Here is a 14,056-nt window from a genome sequence, read left to right on the forward strand (position 1 = left end):
AACTACATCGTTATTTAGAGCTGCTGTCAATAAAGTCACGATAGCGAATATGGTAGCCAACATGATATCCAACGATCGATAACGGTCATGGAACTAGAAGACGAAGTATAAAAAAAATGAGTAAGTTATTAAATATAAAAGGCATATAAAAAAATGAACTTTGATAAAATAAAAGCAGATATCGAGCACAGTTTTATTAATTAAATCTTGCCCAAGTACTTTCGCTCACTAGAGCATCTTCAGGGGCATTTCGTCGATTTTGGGCTATCCAACAATCGCAGAATGTCATAAACATAAAATTAAACATAAAATTGTACATAACACTATACTGAACAAGGACAAACAGTTTAAAATTATATAAACTGTTAAAATTGTTTCAACGCCATTTTAACGTCTTCAAATTTCCCAGTGGTAAGTACTTAAACATCTTCTAGGATCTCCAAATATAGGGAAAAATACAGGGAAAACGAAGTATTGGAAGAAGATGCATCTCCTGGCTCAACAATCTGAGAAAGTGGTATAATTGCAGTTCCCTCGACTTGTTCAGAGCTGCAATCTCAAAAGTGAAAATAGCTGTGATGATTACCAACCTCCTTAGAGGAGACCGTACCAAAAGAAGAAGAAGGAGGATCTCCAAATTCCCTACCTATTTCAAACAACCTTTTTCGTTAATCTTACCTTCAAACACAAATTGTTCTTAAATGCACTTCAAAACCAATAAACAATTCCATGAATATTATCGATTAGATTACAAATATGTTAACAAAGACAACTTTATACTGGGTAAAACCAATACCTATGTTAACAATAGATAGAAAAATAGGTATTTTACATTTTAAATGCAAGAAACAAATATTTTTTAAAAAACTACTTTAACGTATTACAAAATGACAAATTTTATGTATACCATAGACAGATTTTCTTCTTCTTCTCTGGCTTTATTTTTCTACAATAATGCATCTGTACACGATCTTCCACTACGAAAACCCTGTTGTTCATCTGCTAAACTTATCCTCTGATTTATTAGTACTTGTAAAATTTTAGTTGTAAGTTTTAGGGTAGCATTTAACAAGTTTATACCTCTGTTGTTTGCTGGCTGTTATTCCCTTTTTTGAATAGTAGAATTAGTTCTCTCGTTCTCCATTCTTCCGGTATTTTATTGTATTTTATAATTTTATTAATTAATGTTGTTAATTGTTCTGTCATTGCTGCTTCACAATATTTCAGTAATTCGTTTGGTATTCCGTCTTTACCTGCTGCTTTGCTGTTCTTCAGCTTTTCAAGTTTTTTACGAACTTTATATTAAGTTCTTCATTTGTGGTTATGTCTGGTGTTTCCGGTTCTAGCGTTGTTTCTTCTTCCTCTGCATAGTTTTTTTATGTAGTCAATCCACGTATCCTTTTCTATGCTTTTCTGTGTGTTTTGGTTCTATTAGTTCCTTTACCTCCGTTCTTTGACCTCTTATGAAGCTCCATATATTTCCTTTTGCAGACCGTTAAAATCATGTTCAATTTCTTTCGAAAAAACAACAAATTCGTGCCACATAATTACGAAGAGTGAAACTAGGTTGTCCCTTAAGTTTTTGGGGTGGTATCTTAGTAATTATATAATAGCCGCTTTCTTCTTTGAGGAAAGAGCTGTTCTTTTTTTTAATAAACATACAATCATCCGTACAACTTAATGTACAATTTTTTTTTCTTGCGCTAAGACATAACCCGATTCATCATCTCGGAGGTTTACATCTTCCTTTTTATTTTTTAATTCTTTAATTTTTTTTAATTCTTTAATTTTTTTTAATTCTTTAATTTTTTTTAATTCTTCAAATTTTTTTCTGCTATAATACAATATTTACTTAAATGTAAGGGTTAATTTTAAAGCTACAATTTATATTTACAGTTTTTGATATGTTCCTAAATCGTTTTTAATATATTAATATCTCTAGAGAAAATCAAATTGTTCAGGTAGACGGGAAATGGAATTTTTAATATAATAAGATTATCATAAAAGAACTCTGAACAGAAAAAAGAAATAAGTATCAAGCTTGAGGAAGAAATAAAAACGATCGAAAACTTGGTACAGACAGACATTGAAGTAACATGGACTACTCTAAAAACAAAAATAACAAAGATACAAGAAGAAGACATCGGGTTCATAAAACACAACAAAAAACAAGAATGGATAACGCAAGAGATCATGGACCTCATCATTAGAAAAAAGTGCAGGGAGGCGAAAGAAAACTGGATGTCAACAAAATGCCTAGAAATCGAACAACTTCAGGAAAAATACGACACCTTTAATATTCATAAAAAAGTAAAAGAAATGACAGGTAGACACAAAAAGAGACAAGCAACAATATTAAAAAATGATAATAACGAAATAATTATGGGTACAGAAGACAAACTAGAGAGATGGAAAGAATACATACAAACTTTTTTGACGACGATAGACCTTGTTCTCCACCATCCACAGATAATCGAATAAATTAAAAAGGCCCAGAAATAACCAAAGAAGAAGTGATTCATGCAGTAAAATCTCAGAAAGATGGAAAAGCCACCGGTCCAGACAATATCAATGTCGAAATACTTAAACTAATTGCAGATAACGAAAGTCAAAGCCTAGATTTAATAACAGCACTATTCAATAAGATATATGACACAGGTAAAATACCAACAGACTGGCTAAAATCAACATTCGTAGCATTACCAAAAAAATCTAATTCCTCACAATGCGATGATTATCGAATATTAAGCTTGATGTCTCATGTCCTTAAAACTTTTCTCAGAATTATCCATACACGAATTTACAAGAAGTGCGAGTTCCAGATGAGTGACACTCAATTCGGATTTCGAAACGGATTGGGAACACGAGAGGCTCTTTTTGCTTTAAATGTGTTACCGCAACGATGCAGAGACATGCATGTAGATGTATATGCATGTTTTATTGACTATCGAAAAGCATTTGACTGCGTTAACCATCAAAAGATAATCGAAATTCTGAGAACAACTGGAGTTGACGAACAAGACTTGCGAATTATCTCAGAACTATACTGGCACCAAACGGCAACAATTGAAATAAAGCACACAACATCCGAAGACATACAAATCCGACGAGGAGTGAGACAGGGTTGCGTCTTATCACCGCTACTCTTTAATTTGTATTCGGAGTCTATATTCAGAGAAGCATTAGACGAGGTCCAAGGCGGAATTAAGATTAACGAAATCAGCATAGACAACATCAGATATGCTGATGATACCGTCTTAATAGCAAGCAACGCACAAGAACTACAAAATATAATAAATGCGGTAGTTCACCACAGCGAAATGTTCGGTTTACATCTAAACGTTTCCAAAACTAAAACTTTAGTATTTTCAAAGACACCAATAAACGTACCGGTGTATGCCAAGGGTCAAATAATAGAACAGGTAAATTCCATAAAATATTTGGGAACAAATATCAATAGTCAGTGTAATCCAAAAAAAGAAATCCTATCAAGAATCGAACAAGCAAGGAAAACATGCATGAGCATTAAAACATTTTTTACAAGATCAGACCTTAGTCTACAGCTTAGAATCCGAACGATCAGATGTTACGTTTTTTCTGTCTTACTGTATGGCTGTGAAAGTTGGACAATGGACTCTGAAATAGAAAAAAGAATAGATGCCTTTGAGATGTATATATACAGACGAATGTTGAGGTACTTCGTCGCATGTGTAAACAAAAAGAATTACTAAGAATAATCAAAGAGAGGAAAATGCAATACTTGGGTCATGTGCTGAGAGGCGAAAGATATGAATTACTTCAAGTTATACTGGAAGGAAAAGTACAGGCAAAAGATCAGTAGGAAGACGCCAGAACTCGTAGCTGAAAGACCTGAGGAGATGGTTCGACCGCTCATCCGCAGAGATCTTTCGCGCAGCAGTTTCCAAAACTACAATTGCCATTTGGATAGCCAACTTTCGAAAGTAGACGGCGCAATGAGAAGAAGAAGAAAAGAGCTCTTCTTATTTGAAAAAATTTATTTAGGCTTTTTAGTAAATAATTTAGTTATTTTACTGGAAAACGTGCCACTTAGCATCCATCACCAATTATGGTATTTACATGAAGGAGCTCCTTCTGATCATAACGCAATTATCAAAGATGAATTGAACGAGCAATTTCCTAACAGATGGATAGGAAGGAAAGTAACAATTTATTGGCCAGCTAGACCACCAGAATTAAGTAAAGTTGACTTCTTCTTCTGGGTTGTGATAAAGGTCTAGTATGAGTGAACCTCCAACAACACTAATTGATTATAATATACAAGTATGACTAAATATACAAAGCAGCATATGTATTACATTACATATTTATGTATGAGCGGTGTATAGCATTATATCATTTGTGAAATACAAACATTTTTTAATAAAACACTGATAGTTATGTAAAAAATAGGATGAATAGTGCAGCTGCAGTAAACAGATTACTACATCAAGCATTCAATTTTATGAATGTCTATACGTTCACGTTATATCAAGTGAAATACTTGTATGTCGTTCTAAACAAAGTCAATGACAAAATTTGAACGTGTTCGTGATGCACTGTTTGAAAATTTGAAAAGAAAATAGTGATGTGTTTTCCGTTTATTTATTTGTTAATGGGAGAAAAAGGTAAACTACTTTTTTAAATTACAGCGTTTTGATAAACCAAAGATAATTAATTAATCGTGAGTCAGACAGCAAAATTTTCCATATGATATACAGAGTGTCACGCAATGAGTAATTTTGATAAAAAACTCAGATTTTTAGTTTATTAACAGAATTAAAGTTTAAATGTTATTTATCTCCTATTATGTCTCCAACATGTTACCTATGGAATAGCATGAAAGGCAAATTCGATGAATTTTCTCCTTGTGCATAATCGTGGCTTGATGGCATACATTCTTGACCAAACAAACTTTTAATCGGCGCTGGCAGTCAATTTTAATCACAAATGGAATGGAAAATGCTTCTAAGTAGTAAATGTATGGTACCTATATGTCATATGTATGGCATACATAGCACAGGCTTGTTCAAACCACAGGTAATTCATATCCAAACTGCAAATCATACAAAAAAAACTTGATGCCTATGTCTCGATAACGAAGGTGTCTAATAGACAGGTAAATGATCGTGAAATACGGCGATACCGTGAAATTTTCCGTGTTACATGAAAATTTGAATTTAGTTTCTACTTACCCTCCATTTCACTTTTGGACTTGTGCCGTTGGTTGTTTTTATGTATTAGGGGTGAAAACTACGCCTATGTATAAAAAGTGTATGTAAATTAAAGCGGGTAATTGATTCAAATCATTTTTTAATGAAGTGAATGAATGTCAATTAACATAATTTAAGATTTTATCACAGTTTAACTCCTAAATCTCACCCTCTTCTTCTTCTTCTTCTTCTTAGCCTTCTGTCGTCCATGTTTGGACATATGCCTCTCCCAACTCCTGCCATCGGTCTCTATCCTGAGCAACATATTTCCAATTTGTTCCGGCTATTCTTTTAATGTCATCAACCCATCTCATCTGTGGTCTTCCTCTTGGTCGTTTACTTTCGTAAAGTCTCCAATGTTGTATTGTAGTATTCCAACGTTGGTCTTTTTGTCTAGCAGTGTGGCCCGCGAAGCTCCATTTAAGTTTGGCAATTTTTGTTGCTATGTCCTCGACTTTTGTTTTGGATCTTACCCAGTCGTTCCTCTTTTTATCTGCCAGTCGTATACCTAACATTGCTCTTTCCATTGTTTTCTGTTGTGGCTAGTTTATTCATGTTTGCCTTGGTTAGGGTCCAGGTTTGACATCCATATGTCATGATAGGAAGGATGCATTGGTTGAACACTTTGCTCCTCAAGTATTTTTTGGTTGGGTATATTGCGGTTCTTAAGTATCCAACAAAGTTTTCCAAATCCTGCCCATGCTAGTCTTGCTCTTCTAGTAATTTCCGCACTTTGGTTCTCTTTGTCAAGTCTCAGGATTTGGCCAAGGTAGATATATTCCTCTAGATTAGTTATAATTAAAACAATGTCATTTAATATCTCGTCTCTACCGATTTGCATGGAAATTTGAATTTATTAGAAATCTATTATTAGAAAAAATCATAAAATCATATATAAAAAAAAAAGTTTTTTTTAAACACTTTCAAAAAGTTTTGACGAGATTTCCCCGCAACGAGCTTAATTTTCTGATATTTTACGTTGAAATATTCGATTTGGAATTTAACAAATAAGAAACTACTTTTTATGAACTACAACTTTGTTTCTACTGGGTTTACATACTACATAATGTGAGCATAGGGAGGTTGGGGTCTTCATAAAGAATTAACCCATATCAGCTCCCTAGGTGCTCTGCATAGGGCTTCGACCAGCCCAATCGAAGTTTTCTCTGCATTTCTGTCCCAATTTGGTGGGTTAGGTAATTTCTCACAGTAAAAACACTGTTTGGTAGCAGAAAGGTTCTAGCTAAAGATAGACTCTTGTCTATATATAGGACGAGTGGGGAGCATAGCCCAGTGAAAGGGGCTCGCAGGGTATAGGAGACCCTATATGGGAACCCGAGCAATTCTTGACTGCCTTGGCTTGGAAAATGCACCCTTTTTATACATTTTTCTTTCGTACCGATATATGCATTTCCAAGTCCATTGGCCAATCGTAAATTGAATAGAAGATAAAAGGCGGGGCGATGCGAATCGACGTGCTCATTGGTCCACAGACTAAGGCACGCGATAACATCTTTTTTTTTATTTTTTTTTTCTATACTTACTTTACTTTATCGTGTCCGGACATGTCATTCGTAAAATTTCTGCCCAGTATCGGGCTACGTCGGTTCCATCTTTGTCGGCGAGCCACAAATCTTCGAGGGTACATCGACGAGGACAGTTTCTGCATGTAAGAAAATGTTCCATATTCTGTGTTTCTCCACAGTCACAATTCACGTCATCTTGATCTATTTTTTCCCATTTTGCCATGTTTGATTATACTGGAGCGACCCCTGTTCTTATCCTATTCATAGTTTTCCACGTTTTAAAGTCTAGGGACTGGTTGGTCCATTGAACCTGGGGAAAAGGAAAATACTCAGGCGCTTCATCCTGCGCTGTTCCAAGGAAGCTTTTCCTGGATTTTTGTCGCTTTCGTGGTGTTCGAGCTTTGTATGAATTTTCTCTATGTGCTCTGCAATACCTCTGCGTGTTGAGGCTTGTGCATTGTGCAAAACCCGCTACTTTATATAGATTTGAGAGTGGCGTTGGTTTCATGCACCCCGTTACCATCCTGCATGTCTCATTTAGCGCAGTATCAACTTGTTTGGTGTGGGCAGATCTGCCCCAAACGGGGCAAGCATATTCAGCAGTTGAGAAACACAGTGCCTGTGGCGTTGTTCTTAAAACGCCAGGACGTGCACCCCATTTAATTCCCGTTAACTTCCTGAGTATGCTGTTCCTAGTTGTTACTTTCCCTTTCGTTTTTATGCAATGTTGTTGGTTTTTTTTTCTATAAAGTCAGTTTCTATAATTCAGTTTTTATAAAGCTATTAAATAAATAAAATGTTGCGCGATTACTAAAACGTTGCGCGATTTTTGCCATGTTTTAGGATTCTCATGAGATCAATAAAAGTTATCACTTCCATTGATCGGTTGCTGTGGAATTTTCATTGTTTGAGTCTAGTATTTAACACTTATAACATAAAATTTCGATTTTGAGTTTTGGCAACAAATATGAAGCATTTGGAATAAGCCCAATAACGCGGAATTTAAACTTAAACTCAAATTACAAACGATCTCACGTCACGGGAAATGCTTCCACGAAAATTGCATTAGGTAAAATTTGTTAGCTAAAGTAGTGTAGTTTTGAAAAACGTACTTGTGCAATCGAAAAGGAGTTTTAAACGTTCCAGATCCTTTTTAACGTGAAAGTTTAAATTCAGCGTTTTTTAGGAATATTTCAAATGCCTAAAATTTATTGCCAAAACTCAAAATCAAAATTTTATGTTATAGATTTTGAAGATTTGACTTTAACAATGGCAATTCCGCAGCGATCGGTCAATGAAAATGATAAATTTTATTGATCTCATGAGAATCGGAATGACAGATCTCATTTATTCGAATCCTTATTGTCTTGGGTATATAGACATTTTGGCTTCGATTCTTCTTGTGGTTGTACATAAGGGTAAATGCTAAATTTGTCAAAACTTCTCGTCGAGTCTTTGTGGAAATTTTAATGTTACAATTGTAAATAATAAAGGAATTTATTGCTGTAACATTTAAAAGGCTGTACAAAACAACTACAGGCCATCTTCTACTACAACTTGCCACCATAATTTATCTACATTATCAACACCGCTTTTTGGGCTGTTATATGCTAATATGATTTCCAGTTTTCCCGTTACAGGATCAACGTCGTCTCCATGGTAAATAGTGCAATATAACAAAATGGGTTATGGTTAAGCAAAAGAACGTTTTGGTTTTTTTTGTTTATGTCACGAGTGTTCCTCTTGAACCAAACTCAAATATACCAGAGCAAATAGATCGTCCTTGATTGTTAGAGAAAAATGCAGGAATTTCTCTTCTATTTACTTTTATAATTCCCAGGAGAGTTAAACAATTTTCCTTCAAGCTTATACCAAGATCAACGCTGGTGTACCAATTGTCGGTGGTAACATTTCTCTCAGATCCGTAGAGATGATGACAGGCCCGTTCTGCTACTGCCTTGGTACTAGCGTCTAGATAGTATGGACCACCCACTTGGTTTTTGCCAACGTATTGTTCCATGTTACTGGTATAAAATAACTTCGCATCAGACAGTGCAAATATTGGGTATTGCTTGGTATTTACTGGCGGAACGAGCACCGTCCTCTAAAAGCTCCCAACTTTTCGTACACGGTTACGTATTGCGAATCAAAGAAACATTTCTTCTGATTTTCGTTCCACTTGGTAATAAGATCTCTTATTGGCGCTAATTTATCCAAATTAACTCTATCATGCCTTGTATTGATATCAGCAGTTCGCATGTACCTCAGTAAATTTCTGAATCTCGTGATTTTCATTGTCAGTCGGAAAACCTCTATACCAGTGCCGTAAGTTTTCCACAAGTCTGTTGTATTAAGGTTACTTGCCTTTTCTGCTTCTTTTTTGTATTGGTTCCATTAACAATTATTTGCAACATATCAGTATCAAATAGATTGTTCCAGATATCTAAAATATGGGTTTTCGATCTGACACATTGTGTTGAACCCGGGAGCTACCGAACAATATTTTCACTTCGAGTTCTGACGTACTTAGGGGCATTATGCTAAACCCATTTTGTTTTATTATCTTTGACCAAAAAATATGGACCAATGGTAAAATCTGTCTCATCATCTAATTTCTCATTTTCCTGTTCCGTATCGCTTCCCTTCAAGTTTTTTCCTACATGATCTTCTTCTCTCGATTCCTCTTCATCATCATACTCATCATCCGTCGAAACTTCTTCAAAAAGTGCTAACAATCTTTTTTGTTCTTTTTCATAATCCATAATATCTGAAAAATAAAGTTCTATTACAAAACAATTGCTTACAAGTCACAAAATTCTATTCCTTCTCTAGACGCACACGGTCGCACCGGTTTTATAAATTACAAACTTAGCTTTATAAATTACAAATTTGAGCATCAATACTGCAATGATAATGATACACAGTCGATAAATGTACCTATCAAAAGAAGGTACAGAGCCGAAGAAACTCGAAAGCTTCCGATTGGTTTAGAATTGACCGTCATTGACTCCCAACTGTCTCCTAGACAAGCTAAAAGCTAAAACGCATTTAGACTTTTTAACACTTTGGTCATAAGATATCGAATTTTTACGGTAAAAAATTCTAACGGTAAAAACTGTGTTTCTATGAACATCATTTAATCGTTGAACAAGTCAATCAATCAATATTCTTTATTTGATCTGACTTTTAAAAGTATTGAAATGCGTCAAATACAATCTATGATCAGTAAAAACTATAAGTACATAGAAACAGTTAACATAAAACATATAAATTATATACAAAAACATACAAATTGTTAAAAAGATGCCTGCAAGTATTCCTCTAACGAATAGAAAGTGTTTACCAGAAGTAAGTCCTTAACTGTTCTCTTAAATACATAAATATTTGACTCTTTAACATAATTAGGTAATTTATTATACAAACGAACGCATGTTGGGTAAGGACCCTTGCCCACAACGGTCAAGTGACGAACAGGGGTCACCAAATCATTTCTGTAACGAAAATTGTAGCCACTCATTAAGGAAACATTTCTGCAAATAAAATTACATCTATGTGACTTTACATAAACAACACAACTGAAAATATACAGCGAAATTACAGTTAAAATATTTAATTGTTTAAAAACTGGTCTTAAGGAATCCAAGTGCCTTCTAAACGTCATGGTACCAATAATTATTTTTTTTAAAGAACAAGCACCTTATTCATTCGCGAGCAATTTCCCCAAAAAACTAAGCACAATTGCAAAATTGACTGTACATAAGCAAAATAGTAAAGTTTTAAGATATCTAGGGAGACAAAATTTCTAGGTTGCCATAGAACATAACAGTGTACGACAATCTTCCCACTACATAGTCAACGTGAGAGCTCCAAGACAAATTAGAATCCAGGTAAACACCTAACAACTTAGTGGAGTGGTTATTTACCACTGACCCATTGTCAAGTTTTACTAATGGACTCATCTGCATAATAGAAGGTGAAAAGGTTACAATATTGGTCTTTGATCCATTTAAGATTAGGGCATTATTTAAACAGTAAGCTTTTTGTACTACATGAAAAAAATTATTGGAATTTAGTGGAACTGTGGTATCGTCAGCAAATTGAGTGGCATAACAGCCTGATTGCTGTTCCACGTTTTCTACTTGAACACTTATTGCATCAGAAAAATTATCTAATGTATTCCGAACCAAACATGTTGAGCTATCGTTTATCAGTTGATTGACGAAAATCAAAAATAAAAGAGGGCCAATGATACTTCCCTGTGGAACTCCGGAGAGGACACTTTCTTCTGAAGAAAATATTATATTCCCATTCACATTGACCTTCATTTTTTGAAACTTTTTCGATAAAAAGGTGTGGATCCACTTTAACGCAGTTCCTCTAACACCACTATGATAAAGTTTTTCCAGCAGTATTGGATGATTTACAGTTTCAAAAGCTCGTGCTAAATCAAAAAACAAACAGATAACTTTATTACCCTTATTATACGAGAAGAGACGTGTATGAAATGCCTTCTCATATATTTTTGAAAACACAGATAAAAGTGATAGCCCTCGATAGTTATCAAATTTTGATTTGTCACCTTTTTTATATATAGGCACAACTAAAGCGGTATTTAGAATTTGAGGAAAAATCCCTTCCTGAAATGAAAGGTTTACTAGAAATGTTAATTGTTTATATATGTTATGAGATACATGTCGGGATATCATCCAGTCCAGCCGAGGATTTTTTGGGATATCTTTAATTTTACTTTTTATTTCTTCATCACTAACAGGATAAAGGAAAAGGGGGTGTATTGGCGAAGAAAGATTCTTAGGATTATAGTCAGGTGAAGTTTGACCAATTAAGTTTTTTACGGAATTCGAAAAATGTTGACTGAAAGATTCTGCTATGTCATGAGGGTCATCCACAGAAATTCCCAAATTATTTTTAAATTTACTTGGGTATTTAGAAAAGTTTCGATTTTTACCTCCGACAGTGTTTCGATTTATGATGCGCCAAGCCTCAGCCGTACTGTTCTGTGCATTTATCATTTTATTATTAAAATAAGTTTGCTTGGCTAACCTAACTTTGTATTCATGATTTTTTTTAGAATGTTATACCGTATTCTGAGCTCATGACTTTCTGAATATTTTATAGATCTGAAAATGTCTCTAATAAAATCCCCCTCATTTATTAAATTAGAAGTCACCCAGCCCTTATTTTTGGACTGTTTAAAAAATCGTCTAGTATCCACCGTTTGCAAAGGAAATGCTTTATCGAATAGTTCCATAGTTTTTTCATAAAATATGCAAAACTTGTTATCCGAAGATAGATGTGAGTCTAGAAAGCACCAAGATTCCCTAGAGAGCAATTGATTAAAATAATTAATATTAAGAGTGCTATTAAAATTACGTTTATAAACAATATTATCCCCTGAAAAAGTAGCATTCAACTTGTATACAACTTTCTGTAAAAAATGATCACTCACATCGGTGTATACAAGAGAACAAGATAAAAACTTAATATTTACATTGCAGAAAATATTATCAATCACAGTTTTAGAGTCATTATGAGTATTCTAGTATATTCAAAAATACATTGATTTAAACCATAAGAGGTAGATACATTTTTTAATCTTAATGCATCTATATTTTGCACCTTTGGATCAAAATTTATATTGAAGTCACCACAGATGAAAATAATATTATTTTTATTTAATATTTTTGATAACATTTCCATTTTATTTATGAAAGTTTGTGTATTTTTTGATGATCCGTAAAAACAGCCAACAGTTATAATGTTATTTTGATATTCCAATTCAATCAATGCATACTCTGTAGTATGCCTTGATCAGCACCAAGTACTGGTGCTGATAATGTGCGAAAGCATTATGCTTGAAATCTAAAAAAGTAATCTTTAATTTGACTTGTGGTTCTCTGTATTGCATCAAACACTGTACACTGCACTTCGAGAAATTCCTAAAGCATTTGCGATGTAACGAATGCTCCACCCATCATCCTGTAAAGCAACAGCTCGTGCTATTTGGTCTTGCGTCATCATTTTTTTGCAATAAACTTAAAATAATCCTCTTCAATTTAAGACACCATTTCACATTAATACCAAAAAGTTTGTATAGATTGGTAGTTGTTTGCAAAAATCATCTGAACTGGTTCAAAAAAGAAAAACATTTATCGCTAATAAGGCATAAAATACAATTCCAAAAAATTAAATAAGTTTTTGTGTAAGAACGAAAAATTACATAAAAATCTGAATGTCCTGATAATTTTGCACTCCAGTGTAGTTAAAGAAAATCTGCGAAAGCTTTGGCTTAATAGCCATCTCGTATCCGAGATAGTAATTTGAATTCTATGACATACATTTAGCTGCATTTTAATAATATCTTGAAACAATTATCAATAAATTCAATGTTTTATAGCAAATGTAGATATTTTATTTTTTCTTTTCATGTCACATTTATCGTTATCTTATCTCCCTGATAATTGTTATGATGAGAAATAATTATTTCATTCTGTCAACTTATAACTCGAACCTGCAGCACAACACAATAATATTTTTCAACACAAATAAATAAAAACGGCGTGTATTCGGTGCATGTTTGTCTAAAAAATGTTAAAAGTTATTAGAGATAGTCTGTCCAGTGAAAAAAATGGCCTAATTTATATTGTTTTGTCCACAGTTTTCCCCAATGTGCCGTCGCAGCCCGGAATGCCCTGCCAGGGCGAGGACAGTAAGTGATATTTTTTTTTCTATAATATGTTTTCGTCCGTTTCGCTTTGGTGTCGCGTCGGTTTTTTTTTAGTTAATGGGAAAAACAGGTCGAAACGTCTGCTTCCGCTTGTGCAGTTGTGTTTATGATTTTGCCGCAAATGCAAAGTTCATAAACACGCCTTAACATAGAGATCACGTATTATACACGGATTATAGCAAATTACATACATATTTTGTTTTTATTTTTACATAGTTTGTATCTTAACACAGAAATCACGTATTATACATAAATTTTAGTAAATAGTCGAGATTCTGTTTTATTTTTACATAGCTGGTGTAATGCACCATAAGTTTCAAAATAATTTGTAAGTCAAAATAATTTGTATTTACATATTAATTATTTTTTACAATTGAAATGTTAAAAATGTTCCACCATTGCGGTACAAACTTTTTAACACTTTAACTGCCATGTGTACCATATATGGACACAGGCAATTTTAGTTCTCTGCAATGTGTACCGGGTGGTCCAATAAGCCTATCTCTCGGCTATATATCAGAAACTATTCATGTTATAACTTTAGGAGAAAAAAT

The 14,056-nt window shown here is 33.9% G+C and overlaps 1 protein-coding gene across 3 annotated transcripts in view; it reads left to right on the forward strand.

Moving 5' to 3' along the window:
• aPKC (protein kinase C iota type) overlaps positions 1-14,056 on the forward strand; it is a 236,392-nt gene that overhangs the window by 145,583 nt on the left and 76,753 nt on the right. For all 3 annotated transcript variants that reach the window (XM_072525238.1, XM_072525240.1, XM_072525239.1), the window contains one exon: positions 13,434-13,484. In XM_072525238.1, coding sequence (XP_072381339.1) covers positions 13,434-13,484 — 51 coding nt within the window. The remainder of the gene's footprint in view (positions 1-13,433; positions 13,485-14,056) is intronic.

The sequence above is a fragment of the Diabrotica undecimpunctata genome, chromosome 3 (assembly GCF_040954645.1).
Source record: "Diabrotica undecimpunctata isolate CICGRU chromosome 3, icDiaUnde3, whole genome shotgun sequence".
In the NCBI taxonomy this organism is placed as follows: Eukaryota; Metazoa; Arthropoda; class Insecta; order Coleoptera; family Chrysomelidae; genus Diabrotica; species Diabrotica undecimpunctata.